This window comes from Mauremys mutica, chromosome 3 (genome assembly GCF_020497125.1).
Source record: "Mauremys mutica isolate MM-2020 ecotype Southern chromosome 3, ASM2049712v1, whole genome shotgun sequence".
In the NCBI taxonomy this organism is placed as follows: domain Eukaryota; kingdom Metazoa; phylum Chordata; order Testudines; family Geoemydidae; genus Mauremys; species Mauremys mutica.
Genome location: NC_059074.1, coordinates 122,965,502 through 122,992,982, shown reverse-complemented (window position 1 = coordinate 122,992,982; position 27,481 = coordinate 122,965,502). Strand labels below are relative to the sequence as shown.

At 40.9% G+C, this 27,481-nt stretch overlaps 1 protein-coding gene and 1 long non-coding RNA gene across 12 annotated transcripts in view; one reads left to right on the top strand and one right to left on the bottom strand.

The window, feature by feature from the left end:
• QKI (QKI, KH domain containing RNA binding) overlaps nucleotides 1-24,752 on the bottom strand; it is a 321,931-nt gene extending 297,179 nt beyond the window's left edge. For 2 of the 10 annotated variants that reach the window (XM_045009081.1, XR_006577880.1), the window contains exon 1: nucleotides 23,560-24,734. In XM_045009081.1, coding sequence (XP_044865016.1) covers nucleotides 23,560-23,701 — 142 coding nt within the window. In that variant the 5' untranslated portion in view covers nucleotides 23,702-24,734. Of the gene's footprint in view, nucleotides 1-23,559 lie in introns of all 10 variants that reach the window. The other 8 variants (XM_045009085.1, XM_045009083.1, XM_045009087.1 and 5 more) reach the window with 8 other exon arrangements.
• The window catches only part of LOC123366015, a 101,981-nt gene continuing 98,035 nt past the window's right edge, over nucleotides 23,536-27,481 (top strand). The window contains exon 1 of one of the 2 annotated variants that reach the window (XR_006577886.1): nucleotides 23,536-23,650. This is a non-coding gene — a long non-coding RNA (uncharacterized LOC123366015). Of the gene's footprint in view, nucleotides 23,651-24,064; nucleotides 24,164-27,481 lie in introns of those variants that run through there. The other variant, XR_006577885.1, reaches the window with a different exon arrangement.

The window sequence follows — 27,481 nt, the reverse complement described above, 5'->3', positions numbered from 1 at the left end:
TACAATCACGTTTTATGTGTATATATAATATCAAACAGAAATGAGTCATGAGAAAACACTGACGCAAAACAGACATTCCAATATTCAGTATTATAATTATATGAATATTACACCCACTGCAATTTTACTTTATTTGTACAAACCTAAATTAATCTATGAATCTACTGTTTTACATAACCACAATTTGAATATGCAACTAAAACTAATGTGGAATGCATTAACAAAACAGTGTTTAAAATAGAAAATGCCTTAAACTGGGACTAACTAATTTTTCCTAGGGCAGTTTAAAAAAAATTTTTTTAACCTAGTAAAAGCCACCTTTAGTAAATACCATGCCATCCACAGTTAGGGTGACCAGACAGAAAGTGTGAAAAAAAATCAGGACAAGGGATGGGGGTAATATGCACCTATACAAGAAAAAGCCCCAAATATCAGGACTGCCCCTATAAAATCAGGACATCTGGTCATCCTATCCATGGTTACCTGCTGAGAAGTAACCTTGAACATAAATCTCTTAATTTTTAAGATGTAAACTAAGAATAAAATACACAAAATTGGTAATACCTCATTTTTTGGTCTACTGTTCAAAACCAATCAGCAAGAGTACAAGTTAGCTAAGGCAGTTGTGATAGTTATGTCTGCTGGAAGAAGTGAAAACACAGAATACAAAGTGTACAGTGCTCACTTTATATTTATGTTTGATTACAAATATTTGCGCTGTAAAAAGCAAAAATAGTATATTTCAATTCACCTAATTCAAGTACTATAGTGCAATCTCATTATCATGAAAATTGAACTTAATTCTACATTTGTATGGACAAAAAAAACTGCATTCAAATATAAAAATGTAAAACTTTAGAGCCTACAAGTCCACTCAGTCCTACTTCAACCAATCGATCAGACAAACAAGTTGGATTACAATTTGCAGGAGATAATGCTACCCACTTCTGGTTTACGTCACCTGAAAGTGAAAACAGGCATTCTCATGGCACTGTTGTAGCCAGCGCCGCAAGATATTTACGCGTCAGACGCACTAAAGATTCATATGTCCCTTCATGTTTAACCACCTTTCCAGAGGACATGCATCCATGCTGATGACAGTTTCTGCTCAATAACAATCCAAAGAGAAGCAAACCAATGCACGTTCATTTTCATCATTATGAGTCAGATGCCACCAGCAGAAGTTGATTTTCTTTACTGGTGGTTCAGGTTCTGTAGTTTCCATATCTGAGTGTTGCTCTTAAGACTTCTGAAAGCATCCTCCATATCTCGTCCCTCTCAGATTTTGGACAGCACTTCAGATTCTTAAACCTTGGGTCGAGTGCTGTAGCTATTTTTAGAAATCTCACATTGGTACCTTCTTTGCATTTTGTCAAGTCTGCTGTGAAAGTGTTCATAAAATGAACATGTGCTGAGTCATCATCAGAGACTGCTATGACATGAAATATATGACAGAATGCAGGTAAAACAGAACAGACATACAATTCTCCCCCAAAGAAGTTCAGTCACAAATGTAATTAACACATTAGTTTTTTAATGAGCATCATCAGCATGAAAGCATGTCCTCTGGAATGGTGGCCGAAGAATGAAGGGGCGTATGAATGTTTAGCATATCAGACACGTAAATAGCTTGCAACACCAGCTACCCAAGTGCCATGCAAACACCAGTTCTCACTTTCAGGTGACATTGTAAACAAACAGCGGGCAGCATTATCTCCTGCAAATTTTAACCAAGCTTGTCTGTCTGAGCAATTGGCTGAAGTAGGATAGAGTAGACTTGTAGGCTCTAAAGTTTGACATTTTATTTTTGAATGCAATTATTTTTTGTACACAATTCTACATTTGTAAGTTCAACTTTCATGATAAAGAGACTGCACTACAGTACTTGTATTATGTGAACTGAAAAATACTATCTTGTTTTTTTACAGTGCAAATATTTGTAATAAAAAATATGAAGTGTGCACTGTACACTTGTGTTGTAATTGAAATTGATACCTGAAAATGTAGAAAACATCCAAAAATATTTAATAATTTTCAATTGGTATTCCATTGTTTAAACGTGTGATTAATCATGATTAATTTTAATTGTGATTAATTTTTTTCAGTTAATCATGAGTTAACTGCAATTGACATCCCTAGTTTGCATTACAGTCATATCATAAAGATAACCAGACTATATCTACTATCAGTTGAAGTCCACTTTTTGAATTTCACAATCTGAGCTTATTTAGTTGTTGCCATATTGCATAAATTAGTGTTGGACCCCAAACTCCTATCACTTCTCTTCTGCAAGACACATTCCTTATTAAAAGATTTCAATAGCTGGTGACTGTACCAAATTCAGAGTAACTGCACCCCAGCCAGCTACCAATCTCTCCTGTAATCTCTCTTCTAGTCACACTTCATCTGGCCATATGACTACGGATAAAATGGCTGAATGGGTGGAAGAAGTGCTATCATTTTGGTTGATTTTTACTTTGAATTGCCTCTGTTCTTGTGTTTTTAAATGCATATCAAGGAGCATTAAGGAAAAATACTTACAAATTTTCTAACACAGACAACCTTTGATGAGGAATTTGTGTACAGCCAAAAACTACATGAATTTAGACTGAACACTAGACTTCAGCTCCAAACATGACTTATGTTATTTATACCCTACCACATACTATTTCAATTTTATTTTATCCCACTTAACAGCTTGTGTTGAGTTATAATAAAAAGTTATTACTACAGGGGATTATCAAAAGGTATAGCTCTAGTACTGGTTTGCTAGATAAGTAGTTTCAAAAGTATTGCAGTTTTGGAAAATTCTGCATATACAACCCAAGATAAATAACTGGACATGTGTTTTACAGTTACTTCATTAATAATCTAATTAAGCAAAGAATGTAGTCTATGTTAAACTTCAGCCAGTAGTGCTGGATATTTGAGAAGCTTGTTCCTCTGATGGGATATTGTTAGCAACTTTTTCTTGACATGAAGGAGAAAATGACATTCCTTGTCCCATTGTAATTAATTGGTTTTCCACTGCAATGCAGCATGGAAAGCTGATTTCAGCTCAACTTTATTGAAAACAATAGCTGGTATTTGCAAGCTGCAGTTCCGATTATTTCACAGCTCACTGCTTTTAACAAGTGGTACACCAAGTTTACAGGACTATTTGATGAAATTAACAACTAGATAAGATAATGCACTGTCAGTATTTATTTCTTGTCTTTTTAATGTTATCTGCAATTACAGCTCTCAAACCAAAGCATGACAAGGGGACTACTGTTATGTCACATTCTGTCAAAACTGAAACAAAACATGGATTGTTTTAGAAACAAGTGATCTGTGACACACAAGGCTCCATCAGAGGACAGGTATGATCCTTTGCAGTGAAAAAATTCAATTTACTAGGTTTACATCACTACATCCCCCTTGTTCTCAATATAAGTTAGCCAGGTGTATATTTTGCTCTGACCACATGGTTTGATACCAGGAAACCAACCATGATTTTGAGTGGGGCACTACAAAGAGAAAGCACCATTCAGAATGGAAGTTTGACCCTTCATTTGGTCTTACCTATCCTAAAAATCAAAATGTACCCCAAATGGCACCAGTGAAGAAAACCTAAAACTAAAGGGCCACTAAACTTAATTTATTTTTAAGTTGACTTCAGAAGAGTAGGATCCAATTTATTTAAATTCCTTTAGAATTGTTAAGGTTTTCTCTCTCTCCTGTTTAGAGGTCATCTTTCCAGCACAGGTGAAACTTACTGGCCAAATAAGGAAGAACAGTGAAACTGACAATACGAGAACTGTTATATTAGAATTTTCTTCACTAACTTTTCAGTTACAGCAATTGTATGTGTAACAAATACAGTAGGTACAAAGTCTTCAAATGGGATTTTCAAGTTATCAATGTAACTATAACAATAACAACTCAAGTTAGCACCTAATATCAACACAGATTGGATTTAGTAGCCAAATCAAACTTATATGGCAGCAATTTCAATATCTGCATGGTCAGTTAACCTATACAAAATTACAATTTTACTGTTGATAGTCTACCAGCTGACACTACTACTATCGTGAACTAACAATTGATGTAAAACTTAGAATAAAAGTGCTTACAAAGACAGTTTAAAAATGTCTATACTCTAAACCAGGGGTTCTCAAACTTCATTGCACCACGACCCCCTTCAGACAACAAAGTTATTACATGAACCAAAGGAGGAGAGGCAGAGCCTAAGTCCCGCCACCCCGGGTTGGGAAGAAGGGGTTGGAGCCCAAGCCCTATCGCCTTGGGTGGGGGTGGCGCTTCAGGCTTCAGCTTCAGCCATGAGTCCCATCAAGTCTAATGCTGGCCCAGTTTGAGAAACGCTGCTCTAAACAGCAACAGTGTTCTCTTGTTTTACTGGGAGATGTTCAAGACAGCCTCTTTTGGAAACATCACATATGAACTGCCAGAAGTAGAATCAAACTGAGTTATTGTGTCTTTTTAATTATTTAAAAAGAATGTTAAATACAAATCACCCAAATGAACAAAACATTTCATTGTGGGTGTTTCAAATGTAATAAATAAGTTAAAAATGTTAACATGATTGAGTACAGTAGTTTTAGGAGTCTCCTTTCAATGTTACCCAAATTAAAGGATATTTGCATCTTAAAACAATGGATAATTTGCATATACATGCTGGAAAAAGGGATCAGTAACCAGTGTTCAGCCTATTAAATGTAATTGCTTTCCTAAGTTAAGAGACAAATTAAAAGAAAATTAAACCTGTCACTAACACTAACGGATTTGGCAGGTCCTATCATCCAACACAACTGCTTTTTCTGATAGTCAAGTGAAGTTTGTAAGAAAAATATTTCAATCTTAACTGAGATATTCAAGCCCCATGTACTTTAACATCTGCAGCCTGATCCCACAACCCAGGGGTGGCCAACCTGAGCCTCAGAAGAAGCCAGAATTTACCAACGTACATTGCCAAAGAGCCACATTAATACATCAGCAGCTCTTATCAGCCCCACTACCACCACCACCACCCCTCCCCAGCACCTCCTGTCCGCCGGCAGCCCTGCCAATCAGCACCTCCGCCTCCCTCCCTGTGCCTCCTGCCCGCTGCAATCAGCTGTTTCACAGTGTACAGGAGGCTCTGGGATGGAGGGGGGAGGAGCAAGGGTGCAGCAAGCTCAGGGAAGGGGCAGGGGTCTTGGGGTAACAGGTGGAGTGGGGGCAGGGCCTGGAGTTGAGCAGTGGAAAGTTGGAACCTGTAGCTCCAGCCTCAGAGTCAGCACCTATGCAAGGAGCCGCATATTAAACTTCTGAAGAGGCGCATGTGGCTCCAGAGCCACAGGTTGGTCACCCCGCCACAACCCTTACTCATGATATCTATGGGAGTGTTCCCACAGAATCGAAACAGTATTGCCATGATGTTCTTGGGCACATTCTACTACTGCAATTGTAATATTACCAAACCACACAATTTAGTAGGGTACATTTACATATCTATCTGCAGTCATTTTCACTAATAAAACCAAAAAGGATTTTAAAGTTTCTAGTATTAATAGTGAGGCGATGCACACCACATGGGTGTGATTTAACTGCATTATCATGTGGTCTGTAGACCCTGCTGGTACGCGCTACCCGACCCTGCTGGTACGGGGGAGGGATAGCTCAGTGGTTTGAGCATTGGCCTGCTAAACCCAGGGTTGTAAGTTCAATCCTTGAGGAGGCCACTTAGGGATCTGGGGCAAAATTTGGTCCTGCTAGTGAAGGCAGGGGGCTGGACTCGATGACCTTTCAAGGTCCCTTCCAGTTCTAGGAGATTGGTATGTCTCCAATTATTACCTAAATGTTCCTTATTGAGCTTTATCATCGTCATTGGTCATCCCTCAACATCAAGGATGATTTCATTCACAGATTTTATTTTTCATGGGTCCTTTGGTGTCTGAGGAGGCCGATCCTTGAGCCACAGGCTCATTGGCAGACATTGCAGGTGGTGTTGGAACACAGGGTTGGGCAACGACTGCTGCATGACAGTTGTCTTTCCTTTCTTTCCCAGCATTTTTCTGCAACCACAGCACGGTGATTTTCCTCAAATGTGGACATTTCCTCTCTGACAATTATTTGCCAGTTATCCCTATCCTGGGCTGCTGTCCTTTCCCCAGCATGTGGTGTCAAAGCCATATCTCTTGATGTTTATCTTGAGGGTGTCTTTAAAAGCATTTTTTTAAAAGAGGCCAAAGGAGGAGCTTTAACATAGAACTGATTCAAGCAGCACTACAGTAAAGTGCACCAGCAGGGTCTACATTGACCAATCAATATACAACATATTACTGCGCATTACCACACGCTGTAGATTAGCTCAAAGAGGCAATCTTGACAGACTTCTAATGATGCCTCCTCCAGGTGCAGAAAATACTGCCTGAAGAGATGTTTCACTTCTGAGATCATGGTTTCATATGATAGTGTGGAAGGCTAATCACAAAACTCTGAGTAAACAAGTTTTGCCGCAAACATTCTTTATGCTACATTTTGTGCACACCTACTTACAGAGCCTGACTGACAATCACTGATGATGCCAGAGCATACAAAAAAAGCAAAACAAACAGGTGTTAGTTTTAGCCTCAATAAAAATGGGCAAATGAGAGAAAAGAAGTCAGTGAGATAAAATGGAAGAACAAAACTGTAGATGAAATTGCTCACCAACATGTTAAGTTAATACATTTAAAGGATTGTTAAATTTAAGTTAACACAAAAATTGTATTTCATGAAGTTAGATTGTACTAAGCTCAAGGTCAATAGAATTATTTTAATGATTTCTGTAGTCTGTAGAAAACCTTTGTGAAACAAACAGCATAAATGGTGAACAGGGAAATGGCTTTATAAAATTGTTTTAATAAGCAAAAGTTTATACAATACAGGTAACAGCAATTTTAAAAAATAATTCACATTTTAACCCAAATGTATTCCTTTAATCTAAAAAAATAAAAGCTATATACTAGAAACATGTTATTTGACAGTAAACCTTTAAAAGGTAAACTCTTCTATATTTTCTTCATGTGATTTTCATATTAAGACACCTGGAAAAAAGCAGTGCTGGTGCTCAAACTGCTGTAATTTTATTGCCACCTTTAGACTTCTCTTAATGCTACTTCATGGCTTGCTTTAAAGTTTTAGGAAAGTGGAAGTATAATCTGATTTATTAAATTCCAACTATTAAGTTTAAAAGCTAGTTTGCTATTTTAAGCAAACAGTTTTTGAAGGACGGATATCATTTCTGAAAAAGAATATATTCCAGTGCAAAATGCTGAACACTTAATTCTAGGAAGGTGGTTTTTAACTTTACACTCGTGTCTTTTATCCAAAAACTGGACTGTGTTTTGCTTATTTAAATCTAAATTTACTGGCTTTGCTATGAAGATAGTTAACCATTCGTAAGAAACCTGTAACACTTACTATTTCAAAATCAGTGAGTGTTTTTTGCAGTAATTTACATAGTACATAATGCATTTCTTTTGAAAGTAAATACATTTTGTTTAGTCTTTCTACCACATTTATGGTACAATCCCACTCAAATTAATACGTGCACAATATTTGCCTTCATATCTGCAGTATTAATAAGCCAATTAGCTTCAGGGTTTGGAAATTATCCAAGTTTCATTAGTAGTCACATTCATTCCTTCTTCAAAATCCCAAGCTTTTTACAATGACATTAAACTGTCCTCCATCTACAGTATCTCCACTATGTAACATATATAAGCTACTGGTTAGTAGTTATATTATTAATTAGAAACTAAAAAAGAGTTTAAGATTTATTAATAGAAACAAGATCCTCTAAGCTTTATCAGTAAATTAATATCATATTAAATATTATATTTATCTATGTACTTAATATCAAGGAATATCATGGTAAAAGTTTGAAAAGAGAAAAATTGTTTTCCATAGATCTGTCCTTCTGACGCAATTAAACAACTCTAACCCCCAGCATAGATAGCTCTAGGTTGATGGCAGAATTCTCCCATTGATCTAGCTACTACCACTTGGAGAGGTGGATTACCTACAGGACAGGAGAAGCTCTCCCATCAGTGTAGGTAGCACCTTCAGAGGGGAGGTCTGCACTAGCACTTAAGTGAACTTAACTTACATCACTTGGGGGCGTAACAAAGCCTCTCCGCCACAAAGCAAGTTTTGTGTTGTCCACACCAGTGCTATGTCAGCGGGAGACACTCTCCTGTTGACACAGCTTCCACTTCTTGCTGAGGTGGAGTAATTACGATGATGGGAGAGTGCTCTCCCGTCAGCGTAGTGTGTCCTCACCAGACATGCTACAGCGATGCAGCTGCACCAATGTAGCACTGTAGCGTAGACTTGTCCTGTAGCACTACAGCAGCACAGTTGCTACAGTTCAGCTGTGCCACTGCAGCATTTTAAGGGTAGACAAGCCCTGGGGAAGCCCGAGTGTACAGAACTGATTGCACACACAATTTATAAATTTGTTAACACCTTATAAAGGTCTAAGACCCTGAGTAAGGAATACAGGTGGCTCACAACCTTAAATGTAGACATTTGAAATTATTTGTGTGAGAAATATACTCATGTTTTCTGTACAAAGTAAATTAGACATAGCAGCAAAAAATTATGTTTAATATTCACTGAATAAAAAGGATAAACAAACAACCTCATAACCTACTTCTATTAAAGCTTCCTTCTCAATATCTTCTTGTGCAATGCTTGGAGAAGCAACAGGCAATTTTATATCTAGACTAATCTCCTTTAGTTCATAACTATTTCTTTATTTTCTGTGCACTTGGTGTTTTACCCGTATATACTCAATCATAAGCCGGTTCGTTTATAAGCTGACCACCCCAAAGATGGAGAAGTAAAAACAGAAAATTTTTATGACCCATTCATAAGCCGACCCTATAATTCAGAGGTCAGTAAACTTTGGTTCCTGGGCCATCAGGCTAAGCCGCTGGTGGGCAAAGATGTTTTGTTTACCTTAGTGTCCGCAGGCATGGAGGTAAACCTAAGTAAACAAAGTATTCGGGCACTAAGTAAGCAAAGTATTCTCCAGGCCAGCAACTGGTGGGGAAGGTTTTTGGGGGGGGGGGGAGAAGTTGGGGGTCAGGAGAGTAACCCCTGTGACCACCCCCCACACGACCCCACCTCTAGCCCGGGACCCCGACATTCTCCCCATCCCATCCCTTCCCACCTTATCTGGGGAGGACCAGGGGAAGATGTCTCTGGCCTGGCTGGAGCTGCTCCAGCAGGCTGGGCAGAGTGGCTGCAGCCTGCTCCGGCGGGCTGGGCCAAGCAGCCTGTTCTGGGAGGCGGGACCCAGCGGCACAGCTGCAGCCTGCCAGCCCCAGAGCTGCAGCTGCTTTGGAGGCTGGGGGAGAGCAGCGTGGCCAGAAGCAGAGAGACTCTGGCCCCACTTCTTCCCTTCTGACTCTGCTGGCTGTGCTACCTCTCCTTGCTCCCTCTGTTGGGGGAGGGGCTGTGTCCCACCTCTCCCTCTCTATACCCGTTCATAAGCCGACCTCCATCTCTCATGCTTCCCTTTTTTACTAAAAAATTCAGTTTATGAATGAGTATATACGGTATATAATGCATAAATACCAAATAACTGGAACTCAGTTAAAATATGAAAAAAATAATTTGAAGCATAAACTAAAATAATCTTGCTTCCAAACCACTATCTGCACAAGAAATCCATTGACCTGTAACGTTTCTGAGAATAATCATGACATTTAACTGAACTTCAGGTATCTGCCTCATGAATGTAGCAACTCTATGAGTCCTAAATACATATTGTGTTCAAAAATCCTTTTCCATATTGTATGATTCTGTTGTCCATTTGCCAGTCTAAGCTACAGAAGTCGCTAAAATATTTGAAGTATAAAAGGACATGTTTTCTACTCAGCCAAGCACAGGATTGCAGCTCCTCCTCACTTAATTACCCTGCACATAGCTAAATATCAGCTGCCATCCCTCAAGACTATGGCCTTAACAGTGGGCTGTAGTGGCTATCTACTGCAGCACCCACTTTCATCCAATTAATCATCGTCAGCCTTCTTGCTGACACTCTTCAGGGCTGCCTGGTTGATAAATTGCTCTGTTATTCACCCTATGTTAATCTGAGGCAGACGCAAGTGTACCTTTCTGACTGAAGACACTTAGCAATATTAAAACTCTGAACTACCAAGTAGCCTCAATGTGCATTAAACCTCCCATTTGGAACCAACAAGTTTCCTCATGAATAGTTATGAATAAAACAGTTAGTAAATCAATAGGCACTAGCTTTATGTACCCCATTATCTATACAGCTGATGCACTGTCCTTTGGTTCCCTAGGAACTACACCGGAATTATGAGCAACTGGAAACACTGCAGTACCTATGGAATTTAATCTAAATTAACCCTTTATCACTGTGAATTGTTTCACTTAAGGCTTGATTAGTTAGAACAATGGTCTCCAAAGGGGGGTGCACAAGATGACCCATTGGGGGGCAAGGCAGGAGGAGCACCGCCGGAGGGGGAAAAAAGGGGGGCAGACAGAGGGAGGGAGGGAATGAGCGAGCAGGGAAGCTGGCCCCCCCTCCCACGGACAGGGCCACCTGGAACACAGGGGCTTTAGGGGCTCCGGGGCCCTGGCCTGCAGCTCTAAAGCCCCTTTCGGAATGCGGCCCTGATTCCTCTGGCCCGTGGAGGAGCAGGGGCAGCCGCACAGCCAGGGGCCGGAAAGCGGTGACGCTTTTCCCTTCAAAGCCGGCTGGAGAGAAGCGGCCGCTTCTCTCCGGCCACTGGCTGTGCAGCTGCCCCTGCTCCTCCTGAGTCCTCCGGCCCGTGCTCGCAGGGCTACATGCCGAAAGGGGTTTTAGAGCTGCAGGCCAGGGCCCTGGGGCCCCCTTAGCCCAGGGCCCTGCAGCCCCTAAAGCCCCTGTGTTCCGGGCAGCAGCTCCCAGAATCATGGCCATGGGAGCAGTGCCACGCTGCGCAGAGCCACCTGCACACCCCCTGAACCAAACAGGAGCTGCCCCAGGTAAGTGCTCTGCACCTCCTGCCTGCCCCAGCCCTGAGCCTTCTCCCACACCTCAACTCTGAGCGCCTTCCCGTACCCTAACTCCCTCCCTGAACGCCCTCCCACACCCTAACCCAGACCTTCACATCACTGTAACACAACGTGTTAAACCAAGATTTTCAGAAATAATGAAGCATATTCAATCACATAGCTCACTAAAATTAATTTTTTGAGAGAGCAACAAGGGTTTTTGTACCTTTACAATAAAAATTTTATTTCATTTTATTTATCTCATCCTTTTAATTTTTTGTATGTTTTATAATGTACATAATATATTAGTATAGTAGTACATGTATATAATTTATACATAAATATACATATATTGGGGGGTGCTCAAAGTTTTTACTGATAGGGGTGCGCAATCAAAAAAGTTTGGAGACCACTGAGTTAGAACACACACGTAACACAGCTTATGTATAGAGACTGTCAGATTTTTACTTCATAAATTCTGTATTTTTTTTTTTGAATGAATAGCCCTACTGGAAACAAGTCAGTGTCCCATTTTTATATTTCTACCAAGATGGTTTTGATTCTGGATAAGCAAATGTAAATATTTCAATTGACACTCTTTTCAATTCACTCTCCAAAAATGATTTATGCCTCAATGGCTGGACACAAAAACAAGCCTTTCCGTGAAGAGGGGAAAAAGAGCAAAATATTGTATTAAGCTTCATGAAGACTTATTTGCTTAAGAGTAACAATTCCCCCTCCCTTTTTTTTTTTTTAATACTACTATTACTACTGTCACTTGTCTACAGTATTTCTCAAAAATACTACCATGTGATAACTGACCATTGTAACAACTGCATGTGTGAAAGAAAAGAAACCACACACACGTAATCTAGCCTTCTCTCTAAGCCAAAACTGGCCTTAAGATATTTATTTGCAAATTCAACTGTCTTCCAAATCAGACTACAGTAATTCCTCACTTAAAGTCGTCCCAGTTAACTTTGCTACGTTGCTGATCAATTAGGGAACATGCTCGTTTAAAGTTGTGCAATGCTCCCTTGTCGTTGTTTGGCAGCCGCCTGCTTTGTCCACTGCTTGCTGGAAGAGCAGCCCAGTGGAGCTAGCTGGTGGGTGGTTGGAACCAGAGTGGACCGACAGCTCCCCCATCAGTTCCCTGTTCAGCAGCCGCCCAGAAGGCTAGCAATTGCAGCTGTCCCTCTCCTCAATGCCATGTGCTGCTCCTGCCCTCTGCCTTGGAGCTGCTCCCCGAGACTCCTGCTTGCTGGGGGAGGAAGAGGGAGGCTAATGTCAGGGTGTCCCCCTCCCCCTTCTTACCCTTCTTCCATAGAGCAGGGGAACACACGACAGGCACCAGCAGCCTGGTCTCCGCTTGATGATCTAATTAACAAGGCAGTGTACTTCTGACCCCACTCTTCATACTTAAAGGGGAAATGCACATCTCTCTCTCTCACACACACACACAGTGTGTGTCTGCCCCTGTCTGCCCTCCCTCCTTTCCTGCTGTTTTGTACAGTAGTGTGAGAGCTAACCCTTGAGGGCTCAGCCAATTGCAGGTTCATCATTTAGCAGTAAGGCATTCCCTGGAAATATCCCACCCTCTGACTCCTCTACCTCAACCAAGCTTCACAATCAACATCACTGTGTACCAGTATTAAATTGTTTGTTTAAAACGTGTGTGTGTGTGTGTGTGTGTGTGTGTGTGTGTGTGTGTAAAAAAAGTGTCTTGTCTGGTGAAAAAAAATTCCCTGGAACTTAACCCCCTCATTTACATTAATTCTCATGGGGAAATTGGATTCGCTTAACATCGTTTCACTTAAAGTCGCATTTTTCAGGAACATAACTACAACGTTAAGTGAGGAGTTATTGTACATCCTTAAATTATATAAATTCATTACACTAACCTTCATAATGGGGCCAAAACAATTTAATTAGATTTGACAGAGAGCTGGATGAACTCATGAGTGCAATTGTATGACAGGATTACTTATTATGATGGTTGGGCGCAAGACAACAGCCTCGGGGCTCACTTGCGGTTTAGGTCTTACCCTGAAGCATGAACTTTATGAATGTTTCAGCCAGCCACCAGGAGGGGTCAGGAAGGGATTTCTCCCCTTAATGTATTCTGCAAGGATTTTAGCATCATCTCCTTCCTCTGAAGGATCAGGGACAGTCACAGCTGGAGATAGGACACGGGGCAAGGTGGTCAGGGCTCTGAGGTGGCATTGAGCATTCTCTGACTCAGGTGCTTGGCTGGCTGGCTCTTGCTCACATGCTTAAGGTCTAACTGACTGACATATGTGGAATCAGGAAGGAATTTTTCCCCCGCAGGTCAGATTGGCAGTGTGTGGGTGGGGTCACTTGCCAAGATTATCTGGGTCTCTCTCACTTAATCATTTCCCTCAGACTGCAGGGGCTTCAAGCACTGGTGCATGTCGATCCCTCCTATTCTGTGCCTGTGGCACATAACAGTCTAGCCTCCCAAGGGCTCTAATACCTGTGGTCTCATTTTGGTTGTTGGGTTTAGGGCACACGTGTTGGTGACCTGTGATAAACAGGAGATCAGACTAGTGGTCCCTTTTGGCCTTAAAATTTATGATTATGAATGTAATCTGTGCCCATGTTTTACTTCATTTACATAGCACCTGTTATATAGTTCTTCAAATACCAGTTTGACAATCAAGTCTGTTCACATCAGCAGTTAGATGAGGAGATTAATAATAGAATCCTTACTAAAAGTCATGCAAATAGGTATTTCACAACTAAGGTAAGATTTCCAAAAAAAATCACAAGCGACTTGGAAGCACAATTTTCTCTGACATTGTCTTAACTTTCTTGCAGTGAAGAGAGAGCCAAAGTCAACACTATGTCCCTCACCCAGGCACAAACTCACCTAGTTACATCATAGTGAAAACCGTCTATGCCTTCTCTCCACTATGATTTTACAGTAAGATAGCTAAAACACATTACCTTGTTGTAAGAACACCCTTTTTGTCAAAGGCATAACCTTGAGAACAAAAATCCCACTGATTTTCAATGGAACTAGTGCTCTTAAAGTCACTTAGGATCTTCTGCAAATCCCTTCCTAAATACCTATTTCTTCAGACCAGATTCAGATTAACTGAAACTGTTATAAGCTATTGACAAGAGAATTCTCTAAGTACAGTATTTAGAAATTTTGTTTTAGTTGTTTTGTAGATGCTTCACAGGGCATATGTAAAGTAAGTTCTGTGAAGCATCTCATGCTTGTCCCCACTAACACTTAAAAATAAACTGAAGTAGACTGAATTTGGTGCACTTAAGTGAGAAACTAGCATTGGACAATACAAGGACAGAGGGACCTTTGTACAAGTTTTTTCCATGCATCTAAGCCAAACGAACCTGAAGTACAGCACACCAATTACTACAAGTTTAGACTTCCTCCATACCTGTATTCAGGAACTGGGCAGTGACTTTTGAAGATTTAAAGGCAATTAGATTAAGACCAATTAACCCGTAATTTACACAAGGACTAAACAAGCTGCCACCAGTTAAAGAGTTGACCACCATCACAAATACAAGCACTACATAACAAAGCTAACTGCCTTTTTTTAGTATTGATTTTATCCTAATCTGCCAACCAAAAATTTGATATTAAACAAAACGTAATATGCCACTGGTATCTCCTTTGAAGAAATCCCTCACATTCCCTTTCTCGGATACTAGATATACTTTAACTGCTGTACTTTAATAAGAGAATACATGGCTGGGGGAAAGGGGAGTAAAGTTTCCAGAAAGCAAAAGGTAGGTGGCTCTCCAAGATAATGTGTTTAATACAGACTGAAGAACTAAGAGAAAGAGACACAGTTTCAGAAGTGGAGAGGTTTAAACAATGAAGTTTCCAGCAAAGTTTAACGCTGGATGCTAGCGGGCCTATGAGATGGGATTGTCCATTTGAAACTAGATTGAGGCAATACACACACACACACACACACACGCACTCTCTATTAGCACTATTTGACACCTGTTGGCAGTCTCAGATGCAAAGAACCGAACACATATGAGGACTAGAGACGAACCTCTTAGCCCTGATAAGATCTACCCAGAACAGCGATGAAATAGGTGGGAATCTTCCACCACCTCTGTTCACATATTACCTGTTCGGTTGATAAATGAGAAACTTACGTCCCTGGAGCTCTCCGTGTAGTACCTATGCAGAAATAACTCTGCTTGAACTTTTCTTTAAAAATATTACTACAAGTGCTCATTAAAATGTTTTATACTGCTATACTGATAAGCCCACCTGAATGTCAACTGTGCAGTAAAGTTTCCTTAATGGATTTTCCTCAGAAGTTTCTTGAATATATTTGTGTTTTTAAAATGAAAATTAAGGACTACACTTCCTAGAATGGAATAATAAAATCATAAGGTGTCATAGTTCCTAGGACATGCCATCTTAAAGTACAGAAACCTACCTTAATTCATTAGAATAGACTAAAATATCCTCAACATTCAATCACTGTTTCTATTTCCACACAGGGGATGAGATTTTCAAAAGGACCTAAATTGAGAGCATAAATCTCATTGGCTTTCAACAGGATTTGCGCTCCTATAACCACCTACTACGCATTAACAATCCCATCCTACAAGATTTAATGGAGAGGTTTACTCACACAAAGAAGTTCTTTAGTGCTTACTGCAAACCTGTTGCACAAAGTTATAAAAAGCACTTATTCCATCTCCTCTTCGCTACATAAATTCTTCCCAGTAACTGTAGTGAAAATGAATCACATTTATCACTAGCAGTCTGAAAAAACGAGTAAGTCAAGACAAGGATAAAAATGTATGCCAAAAACAACTAAGTACTAGAAAATATTTACAATCAGTACTTTTACACTGTCAGTAGACTTAAAATTGGCATTTTGTTACCTCCTTCAAACATACACACTACCAGCTGTTAAGGAATTATGGACTATTGAAAGCAGGAACCTCAAGTTCTAAAGCCACATGACAAAAGTTATCTACAGTAATTTGACAGTTCAGATACACAAAAAATATAGCGTACTTAAAAGACCATTGATAACATTATAGCAGAACACTAGCTCTGCTGTAGTTAAGGTTGAGCATCACTTTCTGTTTAAGGTTTACTTTGCTTGTTTAATTATAATTATATCGGAAAAATTTCACTGTTAAAAATTACTGGTCACTTTTCATTTCTATCAAAGATCATCCATAAAGAAGTTTAGTAAACTCAAAACAACCCAGGACAAGAAGCAAAGATGTCAGTCACTCGTTTTAGAAATAACTGTTTAACTCAAGCCATTCACAACAAAATCGAAACAAAATCCCTTGACTGCCAGCAAACAAGAATCCATTCTGAAGATTAATCATAGCTCTTAACTGCTTATCAATAAAAGCCCCTCCTACTACAGAGAAATTCAGTATATCCAATGGACAACTGACTTAACCTGAATTTGATTTCATGAAGCCTATTGTACTGCTTCAACTAGTTCTCTTAGTATTAGAATATTGTTTCTTTTTAAGCTAACAAACTTCAAAATGCAAGGAATATTTTGGTATATGCAGTTCTGAACAAAATCCATGTGGCAAAATGCACAAGTCTCAATCAGAAGCTTCTGAATTATGTTTCAATAAAGGCAAAGGTCAGTGAGTGGAGGCATTTCATTTATTCTACACTCCTCTTGTTAAGAGTTTTTTCCCCCTTCATCAGAGAAGCAGAGTATAACCCATCAGTTTCTACTGCTGTATTTCAAGCAGCTTGAGCTATCAGGATGGCCCAGTAGTCAGTTAGCTTATTACAGGTCATCTCTCCTGTCAGCAATACATGAAATCAGCAGTTAACTATACATCTAATTAATAACAATTTTTATAATAAATCAATTGTCAAATAAACACTACTTTAAATTAGTCTTCCTAATCTTAAAGGCAAAACTCAAAGTGTTTGTTTTTTAGTGGTCCCCATAATTAAAATGCTATTTTAAATAGATCTCATTACTGTTTTATAGTTCTCATTTAAAGTGTGTTCTCTTCCAGGGATAAAGCTTTTCTTTAACCAAGATCGGTAACAGGAAAAGTATATTTGTCAAAAAAATTGTTGGCGAAATAGAAATGAACTATTTCATAGCCTACCTTCCCTTGCTAATACGCCTACTATCTAGAGGGACAGTCACTGATTTTTTAAGCCTTAGCTTTGGAAACTTGACCTTTGGATTTTTTACCCTTCTATGTCAGCGCATCACTTTTTGTAGTTATTGTATTCTTAGGAGCTGCCAACGCCTAAATAATTTGGGGGGAAAAACCTCTTTAGAAACACTTCTGTTGATTAATATTTTATAGTATTTTTTCCATTCATTAGTTATGAAAACAGTAACTACACTGCTTAATCTGATAAGCTCTTGGCCAATCACTCCTTACCTGAAGTGATAGCTATTTATTTTTATATATATCATAACTAATTACTGTGCATGACTTAAGATAAGGAATATGCAGCCAGGAGAATACTAACTCTGAAGTATCTTGTATAAATACAATGATAAAGGAAAGTAAAAAATATTTAGCATAACAATGACCTTACCCACGTTTCAAAGAAAAGGAAAAAGGAAGGTGAAAACAGATTCATCAACAGAAGTGTTTCTAATTTTTTTTCCAAACTACCTAGGTGTTGACAGCTCTTTAAAAATACAATAATTATGAAAAGTGATGTACTGATACTGATCAGTTGAAAATGCAAAGGTCAAGTTTTCAAAGCTAAAGTGACCCTATTACAGAAAATAATTCTAGTAAGCAGAAAATGTTAAGTATAGAAAAATGCAGATCTCTAAACCAAGAGTGCATTCTATACTGGCTGAATAAAGGCTAAACCATTTTTTGACTGCTTAAAATAATGGTATATCTTGAATATGTTCTAAAATACCTTTTATTTGAAAAAAGGGGTTTTCTGTTCTGCTTATGTTTATAAGGGACAGTCAATTTTTCTGCTGGTAAAGGAACATACATAATTTGCTGTCAAATGCGTAAAGTAAACAAAAACAGAAAAAAACTGTTCCTTTAACTGTTTTAGTCTTCTGCATAATCTTACATACAAAATTTTTAGAAAGTGATTTTCTAGTTTGACTACATCCCTTCACACAATGCAAAAAATATGTAATCACAGGTAAAAATAGTTTGTCAGAAAAGGGGGGGAGGATCACATTTCTGAGGGAGTTTTAAACTCTTTATGCTTCTTTGAGAAACAAGTAATGTTTTAACTTGTAGTCCACAAATAATTCAGGAGACTGTGCAGGAATAAAACTTTATCATGAAGTCCAATGTGGCTTTTGTTTTGAAAAGTATTCTAACAGATTTTGAAAGGGAACACACCACCCCATATTACAACTACAGACTTCTGAAACAGATTCTGGAGCTCTACACTCTTGTCTGTAATGATATGCCATTTTATCAAATGGAAATTTCCTACAAAGAGAATCTTCGCGTTTGCCCCATGCTTTTACATATAGTTGCAGTACCAAGTGAAAAGACAACAGTAAAGTCGGTACTATTGATATCTACACGGAAAACATTGTTTTTTTATTGTGTACACTCTTAATGGTACAACATTTACCCTCTTAATTGTATTTTAAAGTTAGTTTGAAGAAAATTCTAACCATACACGTAATATTTTAGGCCTTGATCCTCTAAAGACCTGTGCTTAACTTTGCCTATGCAAGTATTCTCATTTAAGTCAACTGAACTACTCATGTACAAAGTTAACTGAATTAGCTCAAAGAAAAGTATTTACGGACTTGGTGCCCAATCCTGCAAACCTTAGTCATGCAAGCAGCCTGGCTGAAGCCAACTAGATTATTCTCATAAAAACTACAATTTGGCCCTTCATAGTTCCACAACTTTCATATGCACTTTTTTTAGAGCGAGTGTACTAGCTAATGGACAGCAACATATAAGTAATGTAAGTCTCCTCGAGTCTGGATGCATTTATACTTTAATTTGTTGTAACTACTGTTACTCAGGTTGATGCAGCATATTTTACATTTGTCTGAAACTAATCCTGTTCATTTCCAAAAGTAGGCAAAAAAAACCCCAACTCCCAATTCATCATTTCCTTTAGGAAGTGTGTACACACACACACATACTTTTTGATTGAGTTTATCTAGAGTAATTCCCGCACTCCTAAAAAAGCAATTTAACAATTGTGAAGTGAAAGACTTTGGGGTAGGGCTTTCAAAGGAAAGAATAATAAACAAAGAGCTGTAATTCTTCATAGGAGTCCACGTGAATATCCTTGGAAAGTCAAAGACCGGATACTCTTAGTGATGCGTACTACCAAAGAGTATCAGAATCTTGCCATCTGTAGCATCAGCAGTTCAAAGATATTCTTAAACAATAAGCTAAGTTCCTCTAAAAGTCAGGATTACTGCCACATATAAAAAACATTTTAATGTCCATGGTCGAGTATTCTCACTAATTTCTGTATTTTAAAACTACCGTCTGTTAAGATCAGAGTACACTTTTTACTTTTTCTAAAATAGTAAAAAAAAATGTTAACTATAGTTTAATAAACCTAATATTTTTTAGTTTTCAGAAAATCTCAACTAAATAACTTCCATTTATTTTAAAATCTCAGTCTATATTTAGAGTTCTGAAACCTTCATTTCTAAGTAACAAAGTCCAAGAAATGAGATATAATTTATCTGTTGTGTGAAAGAGGTCATATTATAAAGGGGAAAGCAAAAATTGACTTACCAAAAATAATACAGGTTAAATTAAACATAAAATGTTTAAGTATTTTAGAAACTAAAATCAAATGCAAAAAATTCAAGACCCATTTGATGGTGCAAACAATTACAGGAAATACAGCCCATTTTACATTCAGGAAAACCCCCCTCTTCCAACAGCTTTGCACTAGTCTGATAAAAACAATCCAACTTCCTACTTATTATGATGTTCATTTTAAACATCCTTGTTAATCTACCAAAGAATTATTTTACACACGAGTTAAAAAGGCTACAACTTGAAAAATACTTGTAAGCTAAGAAGAAAGCCAATCTTCAAGTTTTACAGTGAACTTGATTTTTTTTTTTTTTTTAAAAGTCCACATTCATACCCACCACTATAACCTTTAAGCTGACGATAAACTGAAAAAAAGCTATATCAGTGCTCTTCAATCAGAATTCAGCACAAGGTATCAATATCTTCAAATATCAACCTTTAGAGAAATGTACAGAAAATGAAAATGTGTTTTGGATAAAGTTCAGAATAGAATGGACTATTTTATAAGTCACTTAATTAGTTAAATGTTCTAACAACTAAAGAGTAACAAAAACCCGAGACAATAATCATATAGCAGAATGGCTGGTTCAATTTCTGCTTCTGATCTATCACAGGAACTACAAGATGACATGCACTCCATTTGTTGTCTTTAGATAAGGCCATGTGTAAAAAATTCTCATAAGAAAACTTCTATAAATCCAGAATAAGTAGAGAAAGTGAATTTTACTTAAAAAAAATTTTAATCAAAGTTATTTTAAGTGCTTGTGTTATTACTTTAAGTAGGATGGTAAAGAATAAATAAAAGACTCAATTGCTAATCCTTTGGAAATATTATGCCTCCAAAAGCATAAATAATAGAATCTTTACAAAAGGTAACATGTTTTGTGGTAGCTTTAAGGAAAAAAAACACACACACACACACACAGAACAGAAACTACCACTAATATTAAAATAGAAATGTGATCTATTAAAAACTGAACCAAATATATTACTGCTAATGATGAAAAATAAACTAATTCCCTTTTTTCTTCATTTTTCTATGCCTGCTGCCTTCCTAAAAACTAATTAATATTTGGTATTATTTTGAGAGGTACTTTTAAGGAACCTTAAAATTACTGTAATTATATACAAAACCTCAAAGTGCTCCAAATACAATCTTGGGTGTCCTAAAAAGCTGGACAACAAATTAAGGTAAATCTAATACGTCTGGTTCAAAATATTTAACTTGCTCTTTTCGTTGCCAGAGCGCACAGTTTTGCAGAGTTTTTTCCTAGCCCACTGTGATTTGCGTGTAAAAAGTTGGCTAAACTTTATGATGCATGCTTTTTTATGAAAGATCTCACACTAACACTGCATATAAGCTCATAATTATTTAAATACAAAGATATATGATATTTAAGCACATCTTCAAATGTAATTCTTGATTGTCTTCTTAAAATGTAACTTAATTTTAGTATATTAAGGTTAGCAATGATCTTACAAATCTGTCCTCATCTTTCTCACAAAAAGAAATAAATGGCGCCCCTTAGCGTTCACATGTTTAAATCTTCAGATAATTCACTAGATTTGCAAGCAACGGTTTTTTTGGTTGTTCTTTTTTTTTTTTTTTTTTACATTCCAGAAAGTTTTCTGCCTCCACAATTCTTCCATGCAAACATCAACGCAATCAGGAAAAAGCAGGAAGCCTTAAAGAAGGAGTAGAATGCGTCCTGGGCTATTCAGAAACAAAAAATGAACAGTTTGGAAAAAGAAGGTGGTAACAGATTGAACATTCAGTAACATTTTTAAACTTCCACCACAGTCCTCATAGCCATTATTTTGGATTTAGGAAACTTTGGTAAAAACAGATTTCCAGGGCTTCCAGGATTCAACCACCTTCAAAAGATGCAGTGACCTCATGTATTCCTCTATTTCAATATCCTTTTGACACCAGCGATGTTTCTCTCTTTTGTTCTCATGACCAACAAACTTAGTAGGTCTCTCCCCCCCACCCCAGATCATATAACCCTGAAAGACTTCAGGAATTTAAAATCCATTACCAGGCCTCTGTGGAAGTTCATTTATGTTTAAATGTGTCTTCATCCAGTTTCTTCTTGATTTTACATCCCTTGCTTTTCAATCGTTCTGAAGAATATTTTCACAGTGACCATAACTACATGTTCTAAGTGGTTTTCCTTTTGATGACCACCTTCATTCACTGAAGGTTTATAAAAATCAATCCTCCAAAACACATGAATAAAAACTTCTTCAGGGAAATACTGTTTACTACAGTCCAGTTGTATCAATTCTTGTTTTTCACCTGTCATTTCCTTCAAAAAGGTAATTTTTTTCTAGGCATGTTATTTTCTGCTGCAATATGGTCACGTTCTCGTTTTTACATATGGTTTTTGAATTTTTTTTTGTCCTATCAAATATATAAACTGACCCCAAAGGAGAAAACTATCGCATGATAAAGTTTTCTTTCAAATAAGAAGGATTTGACTGCAGGCAGAAATCCTTCCCCCCAAAAAAATCTCAAAACCCCAGAGTTTATGTTAAAACTCCCCGGAATCAAAGCTGAAACTCTTTCAATGGCTTTCATTTCTACACAGATTAAAACTAACTCTTGTAATTATAATTATTAAACAGATTTCCGTATTTCCCCACCAAACTGAATCGCTGTACATTCAGTTAGTACTATTGTTTGTGCATTTACAATGAAAAAAAAACCCGGCACCCCAAACATGCAAGGAACCTAAAAAAAACCTCAACACAAGGAGGCCACAATAAAACATATACAAAAAAGAGAAAGGCAGTGGACGGGTGAGGTTTCAAACATCTGACATTATATTAATATGAGACCATTGATTTGTAAACACTTTCCGTGAAAATGAATTATTAACTGAGAACGAATGTGGCCCTGAATAAGCGTCCTCTCTGCAATCTTTGCAAGCAGGAGTTGGGTGCGGGGCTCAGAGAAGACGGCGCCCTGGCTGGAGGCAGCAGCGGACATTTGGCAGCAGAAGAGAATTTATTTCGTAATTCTTTTCAGCAACTACAGTCACATGTAGGAATCTTTACGTTAGTGTCTTTAAAATATAACAACAACTGGGATAAGAATTTGCTTCCTTCGCACACGCTGGGAATTTTTTAATTATTACTTTGTGACCCGTTTGGGGTGGGGTAACGCGGGGGCCCATGCCAAGCAGGGAAGGGAGCTCAGCCATTCCGGTGTTAGTCGTTCAAGTTCAAGCAGTTTCCAGAACAGCCAAACCCCGACACCAAACACCCTTCCCTTGCTCCAGGCCCACAAAACGAGTCTATTAACTCTCCCATAAAACACGCCACACAGGACCCTTCTCTCCTTCCAATACTTTCCAGCGTGATCCAGTAGCCACACAGCTTGCAACCGACCCTCCCGTCCCCCCCACTTTCCCCCAAACCACATTCCTCAGCGCCTTTCCCCCTCCTGTTCGCTCCCTCTCCTCCACAAGGTGGTGGTTCCCCTTCCCCCCGTATAACAGACGATGTGCGGAGAACCGGGGGAGGGGGAACCTCACAAGACGAGACCCCCCACCAAATCTCTCCTCTTACAGGCAGAAACTGGGCGAGCCCTTTGTTTCATGGATTGAAATGGGAGGCTGAGCCCGAGTCTCGAGACACCCGTGAGGAGAAGGAGCCAGGGAAGAGCCCACCCGCGGCTCTCGGGGCAGGAATGGAGGACGGAGAAGGATCCAGGGAGCAGCGCGGAGGCCCGGGGAGGGGGGAGTGTTTTACCTTCGTCCAGCAACCTCTCGAGGTGGTTGAAGATCCCGCAGAAGTTGGGGAGGCTGCTCATCAGCTTCTTGTCGTTCATCAGCTGCATCAGGTAATCGGGGCTCGGCTTCGGCTTCTCCTTGGTTTCCATTTCCCCAACCATATTCCAATCGCGCAGAGCCCGCGAGCGCCCGCCGCGCAGCCCAACCACGGCACGGGGCGCCCGGCCGGATCCGGGCGGGCGGGGGAGGGAGGGGGGCTCCCCGAGGAGGAAGAAGATTCAATCAGCAACAAACCAACCCGCCACCGCCGGGTCCCGGGTGCAGAAAAGAGGAAACTCGGTCTCCCCCCGTTCCCCGGCTCCGTGCGCCCCCGGCCGGCCGGCGCAGTCCTCCAGGTCCCCCCTCCTCCCGCGCGCACACGCTGAGCCCAGCTCCTCTCCGCGGCACTGCCCCTCTCTGCTCTCCGCGGCGGGGGAGGGGGCCGGGCAGCCGCTGCTGCTGCTGCTGCTTCTTCTTCCCGAGGAGCTGCCGCCGCCGGTTGTTTCCTCCCGGCCGCTGCTGGTGTCTCTGCCGCCGCGCTGCGCCCGGTGTCCTCACCGCCTCCCTCCCGCTGCCTGTGGCTGGTGAGTCTCAGCCCCGCCGCCGCCTCCTCACTTCTCCTCAGTTCGCTCCGGAGTTCGCCTTAGTCCAGGCTGCGCTAGTAGCAGCGGCGGCGGCGGCAGGGGAGGGGGCAGGACACGCGGGGGGAGGGGAAGGGACACGCCGGGGGGAGGGAGCAGGGGCGGGGCGGCCGTTAGTCAGGGAGCAGCGGCGGCGCCACTTGGCGGAGCCAACCCGCGCCTCACTCGCACTCTCGGGACTTGGGGGGGCGGGGGGCGCAGGTCCCCGGGGACGCTCTGACGGGAATAAGGAGAGGCGGAGCCAGGAGGCCGCTCCGCGTCTCTCTTCCCCCCGCCACACGCACGTGAAGAGCTACGTGCGGCGCACGCGGAGAGGCTCGCGCTGTTCCCCCTGCGCGCGGCCCCGGCTCGCCTCTTACAGCCACGCATGAAAAACTCTTCAAAACAACAAACTCCTGTTACTTCATTCCGCGAGGGGGCGGGGCTGAGTCACGTGCTGCGGGGGGAAAGCCCCGGTGCCGCGCGTGCGCGACCGTGAGCCTCACACTCCGTTTCGAGGGTGTCGTCGCCTTGGCGCCGCCTCCTGCTGAGGAATGGGGAGGGGCCGCAGGGCGCGTCATGGGGCGGCGGGGCGGGAGGCTACGCGGTGCGCGAGGAGTAACGGCCAACGTTTGCAGCGGCAGCCATGAGGGAGACGGAAACGCCGCCGGCGGAGGCGGTGCGGGCGGATGGGAGGCTCCAACGCCTCGGACGGGAAGAGGGAAACGCCTCGTGGTAGCGGCCTTCAGGCGACCCCGCCCCCTGCACTCACGCAGCCCGGGGGCCCAGTCGTCCAGGGGCGCGGAGCCGGCGGCTCGGGTACCCCGGCGCTCAGCAGCGTGACGGGCGCCGTGTGCCAGCGGCTTGGGGGGGGGGTGACAGGCGGGGGGGCTAGTTTACCGCCCCGCGGCCTGGAGCGGCGCAGCCCGCACGGCTCTTTAGGCGCATCCGCCCCGCGCGGCTGCGGGGTGCCTGGCCCTTGGCAGCGTGCTGCCCGCCGCGCCAAAGGCCCCGGCCGAGGCGTTGCTCATGGAAGAGGCAGCTGTGAACCGCGAGGAACAGCCCGAGAGGGGCCGCTATACAGCAGTGCCCAGCCCGGGCGGGCCCTCGCGTCTAGCAGGCGAAAGCCCTTCCAAGCTGAGGGCCCGGAGCGTTTCACTGGGTGATGGTAACGTTAAGTGTGATAAGAACCTCATCAATAAACAAAGGGCATCATTTGTGATTTGCTCAACAGGAGTAAAATGACTTAGGCGTGTCTGCACTGCAAACTTAAATAGCCCCATATTAGGCTGATTTACAGCTACTGCAGTAATTACTGCAGTTGATATCCAGCTGCTTAACTTTTGTTGGTGGTGCACATCCTCGCCAGGAGCACTTCCACTGGATTCAGAGGGCCGGGGGTTGGGGGGGGGCTGAGAGTCCAGGCTTTCTCAGCTCTGTGCAGTTCCTACCGGGATCTTGGCTGCCCCAATCCCCCTGGGTGCCCGGTGGGGAGCTCTGTGGCCTACACCTGGGCAGCTGTTCGGCTCCCTGTGGGGAATGGAGAGCCTTGGTGCAGGTGGGTTGGTGACGGCCTGCCTGGGAGCCGGGGCAGCCAAGCTTTAGGTAGAGCCCCCACCCAGCCCCGGGGGTGACAGCCCAAGCTGGGTGGCTTTCTTGTCAGTTTCATGGCTCAGCAGCATGGAGCTGTGAAATTGACAAGAATGACAGTCAACAGCCAATGTAAATAACCCAGTCTCTACCCTGATACTGTGTTGCCCCAACTACACCAGCGTAAGTCCTGTGCCTCTCATGGAAGTGGAGTTATGTCAGTGTACATCAGTAGGAGTAAGGCAGTAGTGTGTACACTGACATAATTAGGTCAAGGAAAGCTGTAGACCAGGTCTCATTGAAAAATGGTTGAAAATAACAATAATTGGAATCGGGTGTCGAGAGTAATTTTTTCCATGGCAGAGTAAATGGAAACATTATATATGTTTTCAGATAAGTAGGTGAACATAATTTATGGGTGTTTCCCCTGTTACTCTATGAACAATGGTATCACATACCCAAAACTGCCCCACTCACTCTCTTCGTTCTGCTTTGATTTTGTTAGTCATCAAACTCTTAATGAAATTTGAACATATTTAGTACAGTTAATAGTCTGCCTCGTGCTTTTTTTAATAAAATGAACTAAGTAAAGGAATTTGGTCATTTGCCACTTTAGAAGTGATGTTATAGTTCATGAGATTGAAGTCAGTTGATCTTCAGCCACATGCCTCACACGACTCACCTGTGTTGTAAAGTGTTTTGATATCTATAACTGAAAAACATTCAAAGAGCTAGGTGGTGGTAATTTTGTATGATAGTAGTTCAAATTCTATATATACAAATCAGTGCTCTTTTGAAAATAAAAAAATTTAAATTTGTTATGGTAAATAAAATGCAACCAAAACTAAACTAAGCAAAACCACATTTTGAGTCAGTCTTCCTGGGCTAACTAGTGCTTGTTACGATTGGTTATTGTTTAGTATTGACAGAATATTTAGGGAAAAGTGGAGTTGTCAATTTAGCAAAACTAAATAAAATGACTGTATTTTTAAGTGTTTTCTATATCTTCCTATTGTAAATACATATACACCTCTACCTCGATATAACGCTGTCCTCAGGAGCCAAAATATCTTATTGTGTTATGTTGAACTTGCTTTGATCCGCTGGAGCGCGCAGCCCCTCTTTCCCCCCCCCCTCCCCGGAGCACTGCTCTACTGTATTAAATCGGGTTGCATTATATCAGGGTAGAGGTGTATCTTGGAGTTAGAGAATACCTTATCTCATTTCTGTGTGAGGGTTTGGTTTGCATACCAATATTTTGAGCAAAGCTAAGATCAGGTAACTCAAATTAGTGGCTTTTTAGTTTCTCTGTCTTTGGAAAATAATAAACACATACAATATTAGTTTTGTTCCCAAAGAGGGAGTAGCAGTATTATGAATTAGTTTCTTAAATTAGATTCTTACTCTTCCAGTACCTTGGCAGCAACATTTAAAGCACAGCTGTTTAAGATGTAAAAACACTGCCCCAGTTAAACAGCAAGGTTAGAGGCTTAATTTTTTCCTTTGGCTCTTGAATTTTTTGGCTGTTTCTCAAATGTATGTGAGTAGTTCACATCTTGACCAAGTACATTTTAGGGATATGTAACAGAACAGGGTTTGTCACATACAGTAAAGTCAATCTTAAGGCTACATTTGTGTCCTTTCTAGGTGCCACGGTGTACATTGTGTTCCTATATTTAAGTCATTCTTAGG